At 39.4% G+C, this 22628-nt stretch overlaps 2 protein-coding genes across 2 annotated transcripts in view; one reads left to right on the top strand and one right to left on the bottom strand.

Annotated features, from left to right (window-relative positions):
* Positions 1 to 20110, top strand: part of LOC110067852 (uncharacterized) — a 31750-nt gene extending 11640 nt beyond the window's left edge. The window contains exons 16-17 of the mRNA XM_089281712.1: positions 18572 to 18624; positions 19684 to 20110. The gene's annotated coding sequence lies outside the window, so the exon portion shown is untranslated. The remainder of the gene's footprint in view (positions 1 to 18571; positions 18625 to 19683) is intronic.
* Positions 1922 to 18832, bottom strand: LOC110067790 (uncharacterized). The gene is made up of 18 exons (XM_089283433.1): positions 18670 to 18832; positions 15708 to 15782; positions 14664 to 15097; positions 13851 to 14004; positions 13226 to 13405; positions 11429 to 11611; positions 11101 to 11283; positions 10766 to 10948; positions 9417 to 9584; positions 9003 to 9210; positions 7852 to 8080; positions 7170 to 7338; positions 6538 to 6684; positions 5049 to 5195; positions 4314 to 4424; positions 3732 to 3791; positions 2267 to 2632; positions 1922 to 2032 (listed from the first exon to the last, which is right to left on the bottom strand). The coding sequence occupies exons 2-17, from the start codon at positions 15760 to 15762 to the stop codon at positions 2271 to 2273; spliced, it is 2973 nt and encodes a 990-aa protein (XP_089139559.1). The 5' UTR covers positions 15763 to 15782; positions 18670 to 18832; the 3' UTR covers positions 1922 to 2032; positions 2267 to 2270.
* Positions 20111 to 22628: the final 2518 nt, after the last annotated feature.

Below are 22628 nucleotides of genomic sequence, written 5' to 3'. Positions count from 1 at the left end.
CTTGAGAGGTAAATTTTGTCCTGCGTTCCAATAGTATCATTAGCCCGAAATAGTTAAAATAGTATTAACACTAACAAACCTTTCCCTGAGTGGGACGCCCTTTATGAAAAGATCAGGGATGCTCGTAGGAAATTTGATTTGAACCCCCAAAGGAGACCAATCTGGACCCGGCTTGAGCTTTATTTGATCTCTAAAAGGTCTAGATAGCAGCAGACATGTAAAGATTTTAAGGAAAACGACCACTTTTTTAAGTTTAAAAAACATGTTTCGACAGAACTTCTGTCATCTTCAGTTGGATGAATGATTACAAAGCAAGTTGAATAATAGGTAGGCAAAAATGCTAATTAAGACAAATAGTAACAACAGAACGTGAAAAGGTGTACACCTTTTCACGTTCTGTTGTTACTATTTGTCTTAATTAGCATTTTTGCCTACTTATTATTCAACTTGCTTTGTAATCATTCATCCAACTGAAGATGACAGAAGTTCTGTCGAAACATGTTTTTTAAACTTAAAAAAGTGGTCGTTTTCCTTAAAATCTCTAAAAGATAAATAACCTCGATTATCAGCCGCTGTTCGGGAAAGGAGCCCGCGCTACAAGACCGGACTCGAAAGAACGGCAGAAATCGAGCCTATAAACGGAAAGAAGATTTTTTTGTTATTTTTTCGAGTGCACCCTAAAAAATACTTTGACAGCTAAAAAAAGTGGCGTTTCTTTCTGAACACCATAGGTGAGACCAAAAACCTTGATTTACATCCCTAAGCGAGACGACAAGCATCTCCAACCTTTCCATATGGGAGTCCCGCGGGACCCTTCCCGCATTTTAACGTACTACCAACTGAAACTTTGACGCATGGTTGAGGTCAAGATGGACTCACGTACAAGAAATGCTTCAAAATGTTGCTAATCTCGTTCTGTTGCATATGTGTGGAGTCGAGGACAAGTTCGAAGACAAATTTTAATTTGTCTGATAAGTAATAGCAATTGGACCGAGTGGAGTACAATTCAGGGCCGTAATCACGCGAGTAATTTCAAAATCGGACGAGCGCGAAGCGCGAGGCCGATTTGAAATTACGAGCACGATTACTTCCTGAATTGTACGACACGAGGTCCAATTACTAATTAATCGTATCTACAACAAATTTCGGAATTAAAAATGTCTTTAGAGAACTTCTTTTGAGCTGAAACGTCTGTGACGCTTTTTATAAGTTTTGAAAACTATTGGAAACAGTGCAAAGGAAGCCATTCAATCGCGCGTAATTGACGCGCGAATCACGTGGGTATCCATTTACAGGTATCCGATTGCGAAAAGTTCAAATTGGATACCTGTAATTGCGCACCGATTACATGACAGATAGGCCCGCGGAGAACCAATCATGATTGAGCATTTTGTTATAGATACGATTAAGGAGGATTGCAACTTCACTGTAAAATTTTCTATTTTCTCTTAAGTTGAGATTAATTCCATCAACCCCTCATCTCCCATCCCGAATTTGATTTACGCCGCAGCAAAAAAAAAAAAAAAAAAAAGGAAAAGCTCTTTGTTTCTGCGTCGGAAGTCAAGTCAGAATCAGAAACGAAGACCCATTAAGTAGCAACGCTCTCAGGTTAATATACCGAGGCTTTGAATTGATGTTTTCAACGTTACTCCACTTGCTTCAGACATGACAAGAATATCATTTAACGTTTTATGTAGAAAGTTCACAAAACGTCGGTCACGGAAAAGAAACATACAAGTAATCACACTCGCCTGCCCAATGTAACACCTCTTCCTCCAAGCGTTCGAAGGAATGCCATCATTTCGATCACTCTAAGTTACCGCAATGATTATGTCGCCAGCCAGTCAGCTGGCCCACCCACCCAGCTGGCGGGCTGAGCCAGACTGCCGGCAGATCAATGAATTACAAATCAAGAAACACATTCAACTTGCACTTTAATTTATTTCTCACTCATTTCTACACCTTTTTACTTATCCCATTTAATATCCCGTTCTCATTTTTCGTCTGGCACGATGAGGGCACACTTTAAAATCTGATATTTAAAAAGAAGAAGACATTAGAACCATAACTAGTTTAGGTAGATTTAGGGCGCCAAAAATAAAGCGAAGATAAAAAGATTGATTTTGCATCCCTGGATTAGTTATGTGTCCGGACAGGATCCCTACATGCAGTTCAAAGAACGATTTACAAGGTACATGACACCCGCGTTTCATCTGCTTAATTCATTAACGAACAGCATACGAACATATTCACCGTACGTAGTTACCTGATTATCGACGTCCCCAACCACCACCGTGACCAGGGCGACTACCACTTGGTCGACCACCCCAGCCTCCACCACCACCGGGACGACCCCCACCACCATAACCACCACCACCTCCGGGACGACCACCACCACCCCAACCTCCACCACCTCCGGGACGACCACCACCACCATAACCACCACCTCCGGGACGACCACCACCACCCCAGCCCCCACCACCTCCGGGACGACCGCCACCACCGTATCCGCCACCACCACCGTGACCTCCACCACCGGGACGACCGCCACCTCCATAACCACCACCACCACCGTGACCTCCACCGCCACCATGACCCCCACCACCACCGTAACCACCACCACCACCGTTACCTAAAAAAAATTAAGAAATATGTTAGTAAGGTTTTGAGAGTTAAGCTTTGGTCTGTTCCTCAACGACTTGTTTAAGACGTCTTTGTTACAAGGGTAATGATAATAGACAGTTTTTAACTAATCTAACTGAGAAGTTGTCAGTATGCACCGTTAAAGTTCACCACTAAATTTTCTCCGATTCTTGTTGGTTTAAATTGATCACGTGACGCGATAATGTTCATCCGCAGAGAGACACTATCAGCCCATAGACCATAGTGCCGGTCCCGAGAATAATACAATAAAGACAATATAGTGTTAATGTCTCGGAACTATCGGTCTGATAGTTGCCGTTGGAAATTTGATGTTCTTAAAACTAGCATATTTGCCCTCGAAGCTTCGCTTTTCGGGCAAATATTTGTTTTAAAAACATCAAATTTTCGCGGGGCAACTATCAGCCGATAGTTCCTCGACATAAACACTCTATTGTTCAATTAGCGACGCGTTTCTCTAACCGATTGCTGAGATCTGAGAAATTTTTACTGAAGGATGAGAAATTGTCGAACACTTTACAGATTGATAACTGAGTTCTCGAGGGTCAAAAAGCAGCAGGAAGATCTAAAGAGACCTGGTGAGGGAGAGTAGTAGAGAGATAGCAGGCGGGATGGAACGACTGGAAGACTGCGAAAGCTGTAGCCGTGACAAGGTGGATTGGAAGAAGAATGTAGCGGGCTTATGCTCTCACTCGAGCGAAGAGGGACAATGATGATGACGAGCTTACATTTTAGCACCCTCACCTTCTATGAAGTGTTAGCCAAGGTTGGGGATAAGTTGTATTCAGAAATCTCACTCTTTGTAAAACGGTAACAGAGTTTAGATTGGAGATCTTTACTTCTATATTTCTATGGTCTGCTTTACAAGCTGCCTCATGGCGGGTCCAGACCTTGAGGTTAAAGAGAGGGCCCACAAAAGCAGGAATTGAATATGTTTCTGGCTTACACTTTCAAAAAAAAAAATAGGTTGCGAACTGTACCGTTTTTCTCAATCAGAGAAAGAAGGAGGATGGGCTTTCCCAGGGGTCCTTCTTATTGCTTAGATCTACTGCTGATTCAATAATAATTACCTCCGCCTCCTCCGCCACCTCCACCGCCGCTGCACAGACCGCAGCTCTTCTTACACATATCTGAAGGAAAAAACGTTGCAGGTCATATTAGTACGTTAACCCATAACTACTTCCGGGACGTACAGTAATTGATGGTAGCTAAAATTAAAAAAAAAAACAAAACATTAAGCTGTTCTATTTAAGAGATTCAGTTAGTTTGCGTTGAATCGCCTCTTCACTTTCCAAGCCAAGCGTTTTCATAGCCTAACAATTCTTTTTAGCTTCTACATTGTAATCCCCTTTGATAAGCCTAGGTGCTTCTGGGGAAAACAATGACAAATATGTTTAAATAAATAAAAAGCAATGCGATCAACCGGACGGGGCGTAACTGTCTTCATCAACCCATACTTTGACAATGTCAGTCAAACACTCTGGATCTTATTTTTTCAAGAATAAGCTTAGGAGTTGTAACCTTCACAACTTTTACCCCAAAGAAGGAAAACGTTGTACTTCCACGTCTGTTACTTTCATTGATGAATGTTGGGAGGGAGGGATGGGTAGAATTATGTTTTTTAGTGACTGAATTCTCGTGAAACTGCTTACCTTCCAGTCTCAGGTAACCTTGACGAATACGATAGTTGCATTTGTATGGGTTTTTACGTGCTTTTGACCACCATGGACAAATGTACGGATCACTATCTTGGCACGAGTCAACTGCGGAAAATTGAAAAGCAAATTTACCAAAGCGGTTTTCACTTGAGTGTCAAAAGAAATTCGCTTTAGCTTTGAATTTGACTAGTTAAAAAAAAAAAAAAAACACTCGCGATGTGTTACAACTATCACAACTACCTACGTTAAAGCCTCGGACATTTGCTTCAATTCTAAACACGAGGCATTTTTGCTGGTGATGGGTATCTGACGTGCGTGGGTGGTGCGTGATGCGAGCGTGGCTACCGGCTTTTTGTCGTCGTGAAGATCGCCGGGGAAGCGAGAGAAACGAGACCATGTGCTCGCGTAGGATGTACTTTCACAGTAGGGAGTTTTGCAATGAAATAAACTTTATTTTTCTACTGCCCCCCCCCCCCCTTGAGTGTGATACGCTAATGTTATTAAATAAGGTTCAAAGTTTCGTTTTATTCACAGTTTGTACGATCTGCTTCATTTTTCCTACAAGTAATACCGGATTTGAACAGTCTGGCTCTGACAATTTATCGCGTACGCGTAACTTAATAGCAAATGTTACCTCCATGCTTTAGAAGGCCAAGGGTTTTTGCAAACAGGTATAAGAATTACGACAAATATTAGTTTGCTGTGCACGCTTTGCCTTCCATCTCTTACCATTGCATCGACGACAACTCTTTTTACATGTATCCCACAGTGTAAACTTCTTTCCAACGTAGAACATTGTTGATGGTTTTACTTCTTTCCAACATTCTCCTGAGGCGGCTTTTGCTGGACAAGATGTTTGCTTATCTTCACAAGGTTCTTATGTTAAAAAAAGATTTAGATATAGATGTCAAAGCAATATTTGTCAGTTTATTACCTGCACCACTCTTCTCTTCTAAGCCTAGTCAGTAATTGCGATAAAGTGTGGAGATCTGGCATGAACGACATGTGTGGTTTTCTCAAAAACATTGTTCACAGGTGACCATAGTATTGAAGGAATTTGTAAATGATGCCCTATAGGTATACTTGAAAAAAATATATGAGTAAAAGCATTCGATGAACTGTTGTCGTATAATTGTTATGCTTAATCTCCATTGAGAATCGATCTAATTCTCTGCGTGAAACGATTTTAATGAGGGGAATCTTGGCTTTGCCTGAGACCGATGACGACACTTAAGAGGGCCGAGAACGCTTCCCGTCATTGGAAAGTAAATGCGATTTTCTGCATTATATTGGTGGCTTGTGTAGAGAAAGTATCGTCCCGTATACGGTATAGGGCGGTTTTGCGTAGCGACGAATTAAGTCCAATACGAGAATATATTTTCTGTATGCAATGCCGCCAATATAATGCGTGCGTTAATGCCGTCTCAAAATCCTGCTTAGTTTTGTATCGCGATTTAACCATTCTTTGAGAAAACTTAACGATAGAAACGCGACACTACTCTTGATTAGAATATAATTTCCTAGTATGCGCGTATATTTGTCATGGATAATGCATGCAGTGATATTTTCTGTTTGCCGAGTAGTTACTTTAAAATTTATACTCTTCAGCCGTGAATTTCTTTCCGATACTAAAGAAATTTGCTCAGCGTATATAAATGAGGTTGTTAAAAGTATCGAAAAAAGAAAAAACCCGAAGAATTTAGACCAACTTATCTTTACTCAAACCGATAAACTTCTCAAGATGCGACTTCGCCATCTCGCTCGCGCGAGCTACACTGACATTTTGTACAGCTAGTGACTCGCAAACCGACTACATTGTCGAACTTTGAATGATTAATTAAAATCAGTAAACCGCCTTTTATCGTCTACATTTAAAAGCTCCCTTTTACACCAAATGGCTCGTAGAGATAAACTAGTGCATAGTAAATGGTGTCTGAATCGTGTAAATAGCAAGAAAGTATAGTTTTGAAGTTTAAAGCAAACTTTGACAACCCATGTTCAGTACCACGTTATCATGGCAATTTTTCAACCAATCACGCGAGGCAAAAGTGACACCCCATTGCCGTGTCATAAACTATTACTCAGGAATGCTTTGTGTGTTGTGTCGTGTCTCACTGAGAAAATGTGAACATTGTCTGGGACAAAGATTGTGTTGATCCTTATGCTTCTTTTGCTAAAGACCTGAACGGTCACTCCTACCACAGTGCATGATGCTTACGTTGTCCTGGACAAAGGTTGGTATTGCAGTGTTTCTTTTGGAGCTTTAAATGAAGGCTGTTTCCTGGGCATCCTCTTGTGCGAACCTGGACTCCACCACCACAAGTCTTACTGCATTCTCCATAAGCTCCCCAGTTGCCACAATCACCTGTTGACACACAAGCAAACTTAGGATAAAAATGACATGGAATAACTACTTCAAGTGAGAATTGCAGATTTCTTAGCGTTACAAATCTCCGTTGTTGAGATGCCCATCGTTGGTCCGGTCTTCCGAGAATTATGTTAGGCTGTTTCTGCGGGAACTGCCACACAATTAGTCACCAGTTAGCTAAATGGTAACGTTTGAACATTTCGTGAAGGAAAGTAGAGGAAAGAAAAATCTCTTGCCGGGGTTGTAAAGAGATGATAGGGATTAAACACGAGGTCACAGAGGTTTCCCTGTTTGTATTAACACACCCGCATATTGTGCATAGAGCTTGTAGTACATATATGTATTTTATTCTCTCGAAGAAGAGAATTAGAACCCATTTCTCTTGCCATTTCTCTTGCCATTTCTCTTGCCATGCGTATCTCTATTTTCAATTGGGGATCATGTCCCTATTTCGCACTCGAGTTTCACGTTTGGCAACTTACCAGGATACTGCTCCTCACAAGCCATTTTCATGATTTCTTCTAGTTCCCTTTGTAATTGCCAATAGTTTGCTACTTGCAAGACGTCTCTGCTGTAGCTGGCGATTTGTTCCAGTTCTCCCTCATTTATCCCATTACCAATTCCAATGGCAACTCTCCTGACCTCTGCTTCCTGCATAGAAAAGACGCTTTTTGCATACAGAAAAGCACTGGTTTCAAGTAGGGAAATCTCGTTCCTCGTATTTCATCAGAAACCAGACACTTATTCTATTAGCCTTTTTTCCTGTTTGGATCCACGAACTGTGAAATTTAAAGCACGAATGCTTGGAATACTACTTTTCAAACTCAATTATTCAACAATTTTGAACAAAGGATTTTGGATTTTAGATCCCTGTTGTCTCGTTAGTGCTAGCTTCGAGTGAGAAAATATGGCGCCCCGAGGCTCGTCAAGTATACTCCGCTGCAGCGTTTGGAAATGCGGTAAAACGCAGTCTCCGGTTCTCAGTTAAAATATCATGATTACATTTTAAAACATTCTTCCCCTTTTTGAGGAGAGGAATTTTCTCGCTTTGTATTGGATTGTCATGGATTTTGAGATGTTAAGGCTTGTTACTTTAATTGGAAACATCTATTTGAATCGGAAAACGATGAGAGAGGCAATGATTGTTTGCGAACAATTGCTCACATCCAGAGGAGGGATCACTTGGCTGAATGGCTTGCTTCCTTCATTCGTGTTACCATCTGTGAGCACAATCAACACGTTTGGTTTATCTGGTCTGTCACCACTGTCTTCCCAGCCAAAGAAATCTTCAGCTGCTAGTTCCAGGGCTCTATCTGTTCTTGTTCCACCCTGAATGTGCGGCAAAGTGTTAGCTTTAGAGCGTATTGCATCAATCGATTGGCCATCGGTAAATCTACAACAAAGGAGATTAAAAATAATTTTTCGAACTCATTCAGTAATAGTTTGTCAAGTTTAGATGAATGAGATCATGACCGTTACGGTGTCTAGACATCTGACCAAAATTAGCACACTTTCTATTTCTCCTTTCTTCCTTGGTTTAAGTTTCGATTGCAAAAGAAAAACGCTCAAGAAAATCCACGTTCAAACACCTCGAAGTCCGCCAAAAATATCCCGTTTCACGTCGTATTTCAACTCTCCTCTAGGTGTTTGCTAATATGGTCAACCACGGCCTCTCGTTTTGATATACCAGTGGAAATGCATGATGAGTGATCCCTCTCCTTGGAATAGCTTTGCCGTTTATTTCATAAATCGTATTGGTGCCGCTAAATTTAGAAACCAGATATAAAAGACTGTTGGAAAATAAGGAATAACAGGACTGGGCTGGCAGCAGCAAACGTTCATCAAATGCTCCACGCAAAAGATAATTCCGTTTGCAGTAAGATAGCGTATGTTTTTGTATAATTTGATGAAAACAGCAGTTGAGAATGGAAGTCTCCACTTCTAGGGATATATAAACTAAGGGTCTCAGTTCCCGGCCTGATCAATCGATGACCATCGTTGATCGGAAATCCAATCGATCAATCGATATCAGTCAATGACAATTACTTAATTGTTAACGATTGCTATGGGCCAATCGATTGCTATGGTCGAATATTCTAAATGCTGTCGATTGCCATCGATTTCTTTTTTATAATAATCGATGACAATCGATGGCAATCGATGGCAATCGAAAAACACAAAATTTTTGTTCATCCATTGGTCATCGATTTCCAATATCAATGGATTAATTGTTATCGATTGCTATCGATTGTTATCGATTATCAGTTTCATCGATTAATTAGGCCGGGCTCATTTCAACCGCTTCATCTACCAACCTGTGCCAAGTATGTGCTTCCCAGCTATAGAGAAGGATCGCCATATGTGTACCTTCTTCAGATATTTCAAGTCTTTCAGCCAGTTGTACTATATATTGACGAGCAATATTGTAGTCCCCTTGGCTTATGCTGTTGGAGGAATCGATGATGACACCGACATCAAGATGTTCCTTGCAAGGTTTTGGCGGCGGAGGCTCCGGAGTTGGACCTTCAAAGAAGCGACCAGCAGCAAAATTAAAAGATTTGTGAAAGGAAGATAAGATTGGAGGAAAAGAGAATGGAAACGAATACATAGACAATCAACTAAGGGCTTAGTTTGAGTTTCTAAAACAATCATAATACCATATATATCTTTCCACTGAGGATAACACAAACTTCAGATGTAGCTATTAATTCAAGTGTTACGGTGCTTACATGGCTGTGGGTTGCAAGACTCCCATTTTGTATCACTTCCTTTGCAGTCTTCGCCATCTCCAGAGGGGGGTGGGTTGGTGCACGTTCTTTTTCTCTTACGTGTACCTCCTCCACAGGTCTTATCACAAGGACCTGGGTTACCCCAGGGAGACCAGTTTCCATCTTCACCTGCAGGCGATTAACAAACCGACAAGAAAAAGATGCAAAGGATGGCGCAAATTCTCTGGCAGTTAGTTATTTGCATCTGCATATAAAAATTCAGCGAAGAACGTAAACGTACAGAAGCGAATCATTTAGTTTTTCCCAAGAGGGCACGGTAACCAATCCTGCAATCCGATTGGTTCTTAGTGCAATCCGGATTTTCCTATCTCTGACCATGGTCACGGTAACGGCGGGAAACAGCGTGGGTGAAATTGTCGTGTTGGTCAATTTTCATGAGTGAACTAGCCATAATGGTCAACCTTTACCCTTTTTACACTTCCATCGACGATTAATCCACACAAGTTTATCTCTATTCAGTTTTAAATGGCAAGGAAAGTCACTATAAGTAAATTCATTTGAGTATTTCCAGAAGTTGTGAGAGTTTGTTAGGTTGCTTGTACCTCGGCGCTGTAATGGCGCGTAATCCTGTGTTTCTCTCGCCGCACAATTTACGTAAAAAAAGTCAATTGCAGTCGAGTTGACCTCTCTGATCGTTTCTGTATTTAAGAGAATTTCTGTGGAATGCACTTGACGGATTTCCTTACTTTCTGCTACTCAATTTACTGTAGGAAAGTCAGATTTCGAGTGATTCGCAACGACTGATAGAAATTGTTTTTGTCGTACAACTTGAAACTTTGCGCGAAACTTCACTCCGGAAAAACAGTTTTGGAGAACTTAACTAGTGAACTAAATGCAACTAACATAAAGTAGTTCGAAATAAATCTGTTCTTTAATACATCTTTCTTTGTCTAGTATCTGAGTTAGGGTCAGTCCGTATAGTGAAAAACTGTGACATCGGGCTTGAAAATGCTGCCCTCGGCCTGCGGCCTCAGCCTTTTTGAAGACCTCGGTCACAGTTTTTCACTATACGGACTTCCCAGCCGGCAAATAACATATATATATGCTGTAACTATGGCCCGGAAAATCCCTTTTAAAACATGACAAATTAAAAATATTGGGTGCTTTTTTTGGATCCAAACTGTGACCGTTTAAGACCAGCGAATGATCTTTGCTGACTATACTTTGCTGAGTTATTTAAAGAAGAAAACGTACACGAACATACTACAACGAGTATCGAGCAAGGAATTACAAAGTGATGGCGAGGAAGGAAATATACTATGATATACTTCATTTTGTATGAAACATACCGCAATCCTGTGTGTTACATTGTTTTTCGTCCTCTGCTGGTCCCAGGTTTTGCTCAATGCATGTTAGTCCACCTCCAGATGGAGGAGGATTGGTACAGGTTCTCGACCGTGTCTGAACTCCTCCTCCACATGTTACACTGCATTCTCCCCAGCTAGACCAGTCCGTGTAACCACCAGGTACGGCTTAAGGAAAACACAACAGATTATCAACCTGAATTCAAAAAGCTTTCTGTGGTTTTAGTCTACATGTAGCTCTAAGTTCCGAGTACAATTTCTGGCCTCAAGATTACCATTATATCATTGCGCGTTTAACATTATTCAAAAAAGACACTTACGGCATTCTTTCTTGTTACATTCTTGTTCTTCCTCTGCTGGTCCAAGGTTTTGATCAATACAATTTGGCCCACCCCCAGATGGAGGAGGTTTGGTACACGTTCTTGTCCGTTTCTGAACTCCTCCTCCACATGTTACACTGCATTCTCCCCAGCTAGACCAGTCCGTGTAACCACCAGGTACGGCTTAAGGAAAACACAACAGATTATCAACTTGAATTCAAAACAATTCTCTGCAGTCTAAGTCTAGCTCCAAGTCCCGAGTACATTTTTTCCCCAAGACTACTATTATATCAATATACGTTGGACATTATAAAAAAAAGACACTCACGACAGACTTCCTTGTTGCATGCTTGTTCTTCCTCTGCTGGTCCAAGGTTTTGCTCAATGCAGTTTGGTCCACCTCCAGATGGAGGAGGATTGGTGCAGGTTCTTGTCCGTTTCTGAACTCCTCCTCCACATGTTGCACTGCATTCTCCCCAGCTAGACCAGTCCGTGTAACCACCGGGTTCCGCTAAGAAAAAAGTCTCAATTCAATAAGAAGCTTTAATTCAATACAGGTTAATTAAAAGGTATAGGTACGATGAGTTCCGTCTTAACCACCAAGGTTATGAAATTATCGAAAATCATTGACAGAATAGTTCCAAGAAAGTCCTAACTTATAATTTTTATAACTTATGATTTATGTTTTCATTGTCCCTTTGCACAAGGGAGTGCCGAAATAACCTGAGTTGAAAACATGACAGTTGATTAATTCAGTGGAATCCCCATTAAGAGAACCACATCCTCATATCCTCGGACAATGAGAAGTGTCCTCCAAATAAAGGTTTCCGGCAAAAAGAAAAATAGGAGCAGAAGCATTCCTTCTGTAAGGACCAACGTTTTTGTTCGCCCTTCTTTAAAAGGTGTCCCCAAGTAGATATTGGAAATAATTAGAAGTTTAAGCATTTAAACTGTGGTTAATGAGCTCTGTAGTCTACATCATAGCTGTCATCTAAGGTTGTCACCAGTTCTGTTATCTTCCCCCTATTAACCATTGTGCATTAACCTTAGGTCAATGTCCAATGCAGCTCGATAGTTTTACCACATGGGAAATCATACGACAAAGCTCCCAGTGATTTTCCACCATGCTCTCATGTGATTTCAGCGTGCTATACCCTTCCCAACTCCCTCAATCCCCAGTTAGTAAAATCCCATTGTTTTCTGACCCTGTCCCAGTTGTGAGCTAGTATTCAAGCTAGGCCGTTCTCCGCTTTCCCCTCCCTCCCCCCCTGTATTGGTAGCTTTGTCCTTTCCCACCTTTTTTCCTCCATGTGGTTGTGATTACCTTTCATGAGAAGGTGGCTTTCGCCTGCTGAACCTTCTCGGTTTCTTCACTGCCACGTTCTATTTGTTATATTGTGTGTAAACCATAGCTGCTTAGTCAATAAAGGTGTTTTGGTGGCAGGGAAGTGCAACCTAGGCTGCACTTTGCCCCACAGTAAGTGCTATGGCCACCCTTGGAAATAGGTCCGGATCTCTCCAGGATGGTGTCATCGTACCATCTGACCTATTGTCCTCCCAGAGGGGCACCCCCTCTTCTGGTCCATCCTATGTTACTTCCAAGGAAATAGGTCCGGATCTCTCCAGGATGGTGCCATCGTACCATCTGACCTATTGTCCTCCCAGAAGGGCACCCCTCTTCTGGTCCCCTTAGTGACATAGGTTCCCCTAGAGACGCCGCTACTCTAGGGGAGAGAGGCTCTGTCTTCCCTGCCACCCATGTTTTGCCACCATAATCAATGTTTTGTTTCTGTTTCCTTTATATACCCAGCAAAGGAGAGGGAGGGGGGGGGGTTGCAATGTTGTTACCCATATAACTATCCTCGCTGATACTGTTAGATCTGCCCCTCCCCCTGTGTGGGTGTGGCTTTAATAATTTATACTAAATTGCACACCGGCAGGGTCTCATTATTGGCAATTAAAAAAATACTTCACGGGACATTTGGAAAGAGTAGCCTAAACATTTCAAGACTGTAAAGTCACCGAAAAATGTAACTGACAACTAAGATTTCAGCACCCTCATTTAGACCCTCATATGGACTTTGTTGTGGTAAACTATGAAGAAGAATAACTGTTATGTTCTTACGACAGTCCTGGGTGTTGCAGTCTTCAGTCTCCTCAGGTTGAAGCCCCTGTTCAATACAAGTTTTCCCTTTGTTTTTTGGTGAAGGGTTGGTGCAAGTTCTTGAACGTTGTTTAGTTCCTCCACCACAGGTTGCAGTACATTCCGTCCATTCCGTCCACTCAGTATATCCTCCATCGATATCTAAAATGTAAACAAACACGAAGTTACAGTTCATAAACATTTATGGTTAATGCAAAAAGAGTTTGTTAGGTCATAATGCGCGGTAAAAACAATTATTTATGCGACACTTATTGCATCTCTTTTAAGTTATACATTACGTTGTCCTACATCATACATCAAGCATATATGGTGATCACGAGGTTGACGGTATCCTTTCAACAAAAACTCACTTATCAAACTTTATGGTTTATGGCTGACTGACAGAGTGTTGGCCAGTACTTTCCTTTTTAACCGTTTCGACCATTCCGCTTCTCCTCCCTCTCGGTCTTTCATGTATAGCAATGTATTTTAACCCGTGAATTCCGGGCTGATGAACTGTGAGTTCATAAATCACAATGCCGGGCGCTCAAAATTTTTTTCCCTTAGAAATGTAGCACTGGATAAGCACTGCAGACGAAATACATACTGCAAGTTTTTTCACGAATGTCATCCAACTGGTTGTCTAAGTCTCCAAAATCCTCGGCATTCACCACTCTGCTCTTGTCCCCAGCAATGGTCTCAAGCTCTGATTCATCGATATCCTTCCCGATGCCAACAGCGACTCGATGAACGCCAGCTTTCTAATTTGGAAGACCAAATTCAATTATTTCTTAAGAAAGTAAATGTGCTACTTCTAAAATGAACTTGTAGTAGCCACTTTATTCGAGCCAGCAGACCCAGTTTTGAATTCAGCTGGTTAAAATAAGAATATACATCTCTCATCTATTATGATTCACAGTGTAGATGAGTAACTTAACCATCAACATTTTCAGCAGGTCGGGCAGAAGCCTTTTGCATTTCTATATTTTTACTTTCATAAGTTTTTCTCAGAAACGCACAGCTTTTTGGAACGGCAGCCCTCCCGCATGCACTGCCGAGTCAGTTATCATCATCCTGATGGCAATTTTCATACATATAAGCTAAGAGGATCTCGAAAAGGGTGCTGAAAACTCAGTTATCAGTTAAAATTGCAGCCCTTTTCTACGCTATCAGTAAGTTGCATTGTTCTGTCGTTCAGGTATCAGTAAAAAAAACTCGCCATTCTAAGAGTGACCAATTTTCGATCAGTCATCAGGTAAACTCCATCCAAACTTGTTTTATAATGATTATTATTGCTCAGGTAAGGACTTGCACCAAGTGAAGAATAATGGTTCTTATTATTGGACTTATTGCAATAATTCTGCCTTCTTCTAAAGCTTCTTTCAAGGTTCGCTGTCTTTCAAAGCATGCATGTTCTAACCTCAAGCGTTGGTATCACGGTATCATAGGGCTTTGAACTTTTGTGCGTATTCCCGTCAGTAAAAACGATCATGATATTCGGTGATTCTGGTCGATCGCCTTTTCCTTCAACAAACACTTCTTCGCCGACTGTTTTGAGTGCTACGTCAGTCCTTGTAGGGCTTCCTAATTTGTCGTTTGTCTTCATTAGGTCAAGGAGTTCTTTAAGCTTCTCGTTGCTGTGGTACGCTGGATTGTCAAGACTAACGCGAACTTTGGCGTTTTTAGCGTACGTGACGATCGAGAAGTGCGTTTTGTCTTCGCCAACATCATACTTGTCAATGAGAGATTTGACCGCGTCCAACATTTTATCATAGTTTTCCTCTCCTACGCTCTTCGTTTGGTCAATAACGATAGCTATATCTAGCGGAGGATTCTCACAATCGGACGAAGTAGCTGAAAAAAAGGGAAGAAAACGAATTTTATCATGATATTTTATTGTCACGGTGAGTTGAATCTTTCCTTTTAAGGAGGCGTCGTGGCCTAGTGGTTAGGGCACTGGATTTGTAATTTGTCATCTTGGTAACATTTAGAATGCTGAATTTTCAAACCCTCAGTTACAGTTCTGCCATTCCGGATTTGATTTTCAGTAGTAATGGCCTTGTTGATCATTGGCACAGGCCAGTTGAATAACCCAACAGTTGCCCTCCGTTGTGAGTCAGTTGGTTAATTTGGTCATCGTTTGATTTAATATTTAGGCCCGAAACGTCTGCTATATAATTGAGTTTATTTGGCACCTTTGCGGGTAATTAAATCTGTCACTATTTTTGTCTCATCAAGTCCCATTGTCACATTACAACTACCCAGAATAAAAACTATTCCGTATCCAGTTTTCCAGTAACATGCGTTGCATTGATTCAGTAATAGTGCTTTAATGTCACAGTCACTGTCTTAAATGTCATTTTTTCTTTTGCTTGAATTGAATTACCAGTTTCGATGGTCTGTGGAACACTAACTTGCCTTCACGTTGTTAGTGTTTCTTTAAATTTCAATAAAATCTACTTACCTAGGGATTTTGTGAGACACGCTGCAACAAAACAACACAGCCACAAGAAATGCATTGTGGTTGTCTCGTTGACGACTGTTGAAAATTAAAGGAAAACGGCAAATTAACTCTGCAAAGAAAACCCTAGATTTTACAATTATATTAAAATTTGTGCGAATTCATTCAAGAGGTAAATAGAAAAGACCCATTGATAATATATTGAACAGAATGTACCGGAATATGGAAAAACAGTCAAAAGAGGGTGTAACATTTTTTTTTGTATTTTCTGTTGACGAGAAAACTGGAACGTTGCAACCCTGCTTGTTAATTTTAGAGCTTTACATAAAGTGAGATCTTAAGTATTTCAGATAGTGTTTCAGTGAAAATAGTCTAACTTTCAATAACAAAACTTGAATTTTTAGTCCCTCGTTGCAAGTGCGTTGAATAAATAAATAAGACGATTCTAGCAAGTAATTTCAAAACTGAAAAAGTGTTCTTGCACGCCTTTGCAAGAAGGTGGGTAAGGAAGGGGGGGGGGGGGAGGGGGGAGGGGGCAGGATTGCTGTTCCCGCGCTTGATTTACTGTAGAACTTTGCAAGCTATTGTCTCTACACGCTTATTGTCTAGGGACACTTGATCTCTTAAAGGAGCCACGTCACGGTTCGCGCATCTTGAAAAGTGTATCCCAAATATTTCAAGTTTGTCGTTTGTAATCTGTGTGTGTCTTCTCCATCCTTGTTCTTACTGTGACTAAGCTAAGCTGCTTTTCAACAGAGTATAAGCTACATACGTAGACGAAGTAGAGTGCTGCCAAGTAACGTATTTTGTTTGGAAAATTTCCCAACAAAAGGCGTCAGATATCATACATTATCAACAAATTTTGGTTAGTTTTTAGCGATTTTTTCCAAGACATGACCACAAAGAATTTGAAAAAGGCTGATCTGCCAGACTTTTCCAATTTGACATGACAACCTTGTGCATGCGTAACTCTTTGTAATACTCTTCCTCTTTGAGCTTCAGAGCACTTCAATTCCAAGTTTTATTAAAACTAAATCTGTAAATTATTCTGTTAAGGTTTCCATCAACGAAAATACGCCTTTCAGGTATTTACTCTCTGAAGTCATTGACAGTCCTACAGGCTACTCCGTGTTAATGAGACAATACATGTACCATCAGTGATGAATTCGAATTTGACACCGGCATTATTTCATAAAGTAAGCACTGCTGGATAGTGTGTAGAAGTATCAATAGAGTGATTTTAACACGAGTGGAAGTGTTTCTAATTTTATTTGAAACTAACCTGCTCTTTCCTCCAAAAACCCAAATCAAAATAATGGTATTTAAATATGCCTAAAAGACTTTCAGGATTGCAATTTAGCTGTTGAAGAATAGTTAGCTTGGTAAAATATAAGAGAGCTTTGATGTGGAAAAACGTTTGGCGAGCGACTGAGGTGAATATTAAACCTTGATGTTTAAGGAAAGAGCAGAAAATTCATGATAAAACTCGAATACACGAGTTTTAAAAGATTCGATAACTTGCTACGAAAAAACCCACCAAATTTAAAGTAGAAAGACCACACGCATTGGAGGAACCTAGCAACTAAACGTGCACCTTAGTAATATCTCGGTCTGAACAAAATTTCGCCGAAAATTTTAAACAAAAGTTATATTGTAAAAAGTCTAAACCAGGTGAATTTTTAGCCTAAGGGAAAGAAAACTAAAAGAAAACTAAAGGCGCCTGGTTAATACCTTTCAAGAGGGATGATTGAACATAAGTTGAAATTTAACTAACAACTTGAAACCAGAAAACAATACGTGTACCACAGGTTATTAATCATTTCAGTAAACAAAACACCGATGCTGCCGAAATATCAAAGCAAACTGAACAAAGCAATACAATAGTATTTGAGAACCGACGCACACGAGAAAATTATTGAATTTAAAATTGGTTGCTCTCAAGTTCTGTCACCCCCTATTTAGACATCTAACCACTCACTCAATTTGTTAATGGTTTGAAAAAAAAAATCATTTGTGGAAAGTTTTTCTTGGCGGTTATTTCGAAATGTAGCATTTTCCAACACACTCAACACACTCAAGCAAAATATTAACTAATCAGTCCACTAGGCAAATCTCCAACCCCCTTCGTGAGGCTAAAACTAAACACGTTCAGTGACCTTTTTGGTGTTTGAACAAATGACTAAACGTTTCAGCTCTTTGATTATGAACGTTTTAATAACTTGGTAAACCAAAAGCAAGGCATGTTAGAAAACTTATCGACCTCAAGTATATTTAATTCGGTTTCATTGATCGTTTCCCTTCTGTTATATACGTTCAATGGTATGATATAACTTGATAAAAACTCTCCTCTTTGGTCATGCATCTGTTGGTGTTTGACGGCAAGAAATGTCCCACGTTTTCAGCCGCTTCATTTTATCGCCTACACCATGGTGCCTTGGGCCTATATACTTCGGTGTCTGTAGGAAACACTTCATGCTTTCGGGCGACGCTTTGTTTCATTCCATTGTTTGGAAATTTTCATCTCCTTTTGAGTTATTACTCTAAAAGTTTCCCTCGTTCCTTTGTTAACAATAACATGTACAATATTGCTATTGACCCTTAACGCCTTTAGAAATCCTTCCATCACATGAAGCATTAAACGTTACCCTTTTTGTCAGTGAACAATTACATTTTACCTTTTCCCCCTCGAAGCGATAGAATGTTTTTAGAACACGCTCATTCGTTACGCATTTAATACGTTGGCAGCTTTTTGATTCTGGCGAAATTGATTTCGTTAGACATTTCTTTATTCATCGTCGCTTTAAAAACAGAAACGAATTGCCGTTATCTATTGGTTAATACTTGTCTTTTGTTGGATTCTTATTTAGGTGCAGCCTTACTGAACATTTCGCCTTACATTTAAATCATCATTAATTCAAAGGTAAGTAACCAGAAAATATCAAATTATTGATACATTTTGACTTACAGCCGTGTTGAGAACTTTGTCGACTTCAGTAAGCAGTGAAGTTAGCCCTGTCAGTAGCGTTAGGATAGTCTCTACCTGGCAAGCTTTCAACTGACTATTCTTTCACAGCGCCCTTTATTTTAAAATAGCTGTAGCGAATTTAGCTATAGATCAACATAATCTGATTTTGCTTAGTATTCTCTTCCGTAATGCAACTGGATTGAATTAACGTCGCAGTGAGAAATGAGATGTTGATCGAAAGGCCATTTAAATCAACAATGTGGCAAATTGGTTATGTAATTTTAGTCAAAATTAATATTTACATACAAATATCGGTCCTTTGGTCTGGTCTTTTTAAAACAACAAGACGTCTTGTTTGTAGATGCTCCTTATTTGACCAATATCAACAAGTCGTTGGAAAATAAAATGGCAAATTTCCAAAGTGCACATGAAAGAAACAGGCGGTGAAAGGAACAACGTTAAAAAATTAAGAAGTAGAGGTTTGATTCACTTATTTTTTAATCGAGAACAAAGTGAAACATCATAGTCCCAATTCCCTGGGAACTGGAAGATCATGGCTCGACGCTCTGTCCCCACCGACCCTTTACCATTGAGCCCTACATTGGTTTTTAAAGCTTCTTTCCAATTTTCAATTTCTTAGCATCCGCAGCTCATGTATGAATTGTTTCCAATTTGCACCAATAAATTCTGTATCAAGAACTGAATAGCTCAAGAAAAAGAATACGGAAACCAACCAACTTTGTATTATTGGTTTTCTTGACGAAATATGTTTATATGTACAGCGTACACGTTGGATTATTTGTAATATTTCATTCTAGCATGTTGTGAGCACGTGTTTTTATTTGTAATTTTTTAATCGTAAACAATTCCACAAGCCATAGACCGTAAAAGCGAGCCACGAATTGTAAACTCATCCCTATAAGAAGTGTTTAGAATAGGAAAACCACATCATTTGTTTTGGGTATATCTTTCAGAAGATATATTTTTGATCTTATCCTTTTTTTGTTGTTGTAGTTTTTGATCCTTTGTCTTATGGAAGAAAACCACCTGTTGAAGGTTACATCGATGACAGTGTAGTATGTCATGTAATGGATGTCATGATATGGAGAACGACGCCTGCTCAAGGTTACCCTGCACCAATTTCAATTTTCATTTTTCACTGGAAAAATAAACTTTGAACTATGAGCTTTGAGACAAATGAAAAAATACGAAAATTCCAAAAGTGTAACAATTCACCAAAAAAATGGACATAGCCGTTTTCTACCGGAAGTAAAAGTTTCTTGATTGATTGACAGCTGATGTTTTTTCTAACTTTTGAACTTTGAAAGCGTACAACTTAAAAAAAATTTGTAGAGCTGGAATTTAATACAAGATGATTTATACCTTTCAGTTTAGATAATTCATTGCATAATTCTTCTTCTAGAAAATCTAATAAAATTTGTGAATAATCAGTGTGTAAACTTCAATTTGATACATAGGGTTTAGGGTGTATCTGGGTATCCAGAAACTGGCGATGACCATTTAATTATCGACTGTAGAACTGGTTTTATTCTTCAGAGAGTTTTACTTTGTGACAAGTTGATATGTGCCTGTAATGTTTTGAGAAACAAAATCCTTTTTTAAAGCAAAACATTTTAAAACACAAAGACGATACTAACCGCCCACCCCAGCAAAGATAATAAACAACCCAAAAATGAGCGAATTAAATAAGCCTTTTAAAAGAAATATAAACCCAGGTGATATTTTAGGTATTCACTGGCCCAAGTGTCTTTTTCTCACCACTTTGTCGAATATCCTTCCGATCTACCTGATCATTATCCTTAGAATTTTGTCTGACACTAATGTAAACAGTAGTTGCCAGTGATTCTTATTTTTTGGCGGTTTTTGTAAATTGCTTCGAAGTTTTTCCTTGTGTGTGGTCTCGCTTTGTCAGCTTATTTTTTTACGAAATATTGAGGCCCCATTGAGAACAATTAAACCTTGCTCTGAAAGAAATGTCATTTTAATTAGTTCCACAGACATGTGTACATTTTTGGAAGCTTTTTTCCGAGTTGCCAGGCTCTTCCAGTCTGTGTGGGTTTATTTTTTATTAAATGTCTAAACTCTGTTGGAACCTACTTCAAATTGCGTTATTTTTTATTGGTTAAAATAATAGTTTTCATCTTTCATTTCATCATTTCATTGTATTTGCGTGTGGCTTAATGGCTGTGGTCACATTTACGACGTAACTAAAGTTTAACTTGAGTTAGTCTCAAATTACGTGACGTCATACCTAACTGTAGTTGGTGCTTTCGGTCGACTTTGCGGTCACACCACGCAGTTAACTACAGTTAGTTCTAATTAGCCTATGGATGACGTCAGAATTAAAAGAAAAGCTAGGACTTACCTCGTAGTTTCAGGAAAAGAATCCTGTTTGTTGTTTTTGATTTTCCCCTCGCTTCACGCTTGGTTTTTATTTTGCATATTTATATATGCTCATCTCGCAAGTACTTAAAGAATTGTCACATTCTGATTAGTTGTTTGTTTGTAAATTTAAGACGAACCCATGAACCCTGCTTGGGTATAACTATAGTTAGTCTGTATTGTTTTGGATCACCGAGGCGTAAATTTTCTAACTATAGTTAGAGCGAACAGAGAAGCGGTCACATTACCGAAATAGCTAACTATAGTTATCCCCGTCTTAACTATAGTTAGCAGCCCAGATGCGACCGCAGCCAAATTGTCTGGAGCTGGCCTTAATTAATTACAAGTATAAGGTTTCTATCGTACAAATTACAAAAAGCTTACAAAGAACCAAATCATTTGCTTAAACTTGAAAGTAAAAAATAATGAAGAAATATGATTAGGCATTATTAAATTCAACTTTCGTAGACGAGATAAGAGTCGTAAACTTAGCAACTCGCCGGAAAGGTTGTTGGGCGAGATCCTAGTGAGAAGAATTAATTATTACAGAATTGAAATTTTATGGTAAAGAGCTACAAATTAAGATTTAATTAAATTTTTGCGCCCTGAATCGTCTGAGCCGAGTCGTTGAAACAAAACCAGTGGACCTTTTTACCGATGTCACGTATTATCAACTTCATTATCAGTTTCGTATTTTTCAAATAACAAAAAAACACCCTCATAGTTCAATTTATCATGCCAAATTTAGTAAATATTCGAAGTTTATCATAATCCGTTTTGAAATCAGAAAAATTATGACCTCAAACGTACAAGGAAATGTATGCCAGGGGGCAAGCTTTGCCCCTGTCATACATTTCTTTGTAAAAAGTGGCTAATAGTGGGGCCCCATATTTTCAAGAGTTTGCAACGGATTCTAATGAATTTTTACGTATTTACTAAATTTGGCATGATAAATCGAGCGGCGCGGTTTATTTTTTGTTTGAAAAAGCGTGACATCGGTAATAGGTCCATCAGACTGGTGTACATGTACGGCAGTTTTAGGTTGGAGAGAATAGGGCGTCGGTCGTGCCACCGAAACGAAATTTTTGCACCATAGATTTTGCTCTCAGAACTGAAAAGTAGTCAATGATAGTAGCTTTACACATGAGGAGGAGGACGGGACTCTATCCTCCGGCCTTTCTATATAGTATTTAATTGAATGTTTCCAGGATATTTTATCACGCAAGCAAACGAGTGCGATATATTAAAATTAATAAACATAATAATAATAATAATAATAATAATGATAATAATAATGGTTTATTTAACAGATCCACGAGGTGGCTCCTCTCTGTGAAATTACATTATTTACAATTAAAATAAATTACGTGATTTACAATTAAAATAATAAGAGTGATGTGTGAAAATATGGGTAATCTTAAAAAAAAATACTAACAGATTTGAAATTACAGTAAAATTAATTAATCATTCTGTACTCTAGTACGTAAAAATTGCCTTGAAAGTCTTAAAAAGGTTCTGTAATCTCCACGGTTTCTAATAATTCTAATAAAACTGTG

The sequence above is a fragment of the Orbicella faveolata genome, unplaced genomic scaffold (genome assembly GCF_042242905.1).
Source record: "Orbicella faveolata isolate gen_17 unplaced genomic scaffold, um_ofav_v1 contig_12, whole genome shotgun sequence".
Taxonomy (NCBI): Eukaryota; Metazoa; Cnidaria; class Anthozoa; order Scleractinia; family Merulinidae; genus Orbicella; species Orbicella faveolata.
The sequence above is the reverse complement of the archived record's forward strand: the minus strand, read 5'-3'. Positions and strand labels throughout refer to the sequence as shown.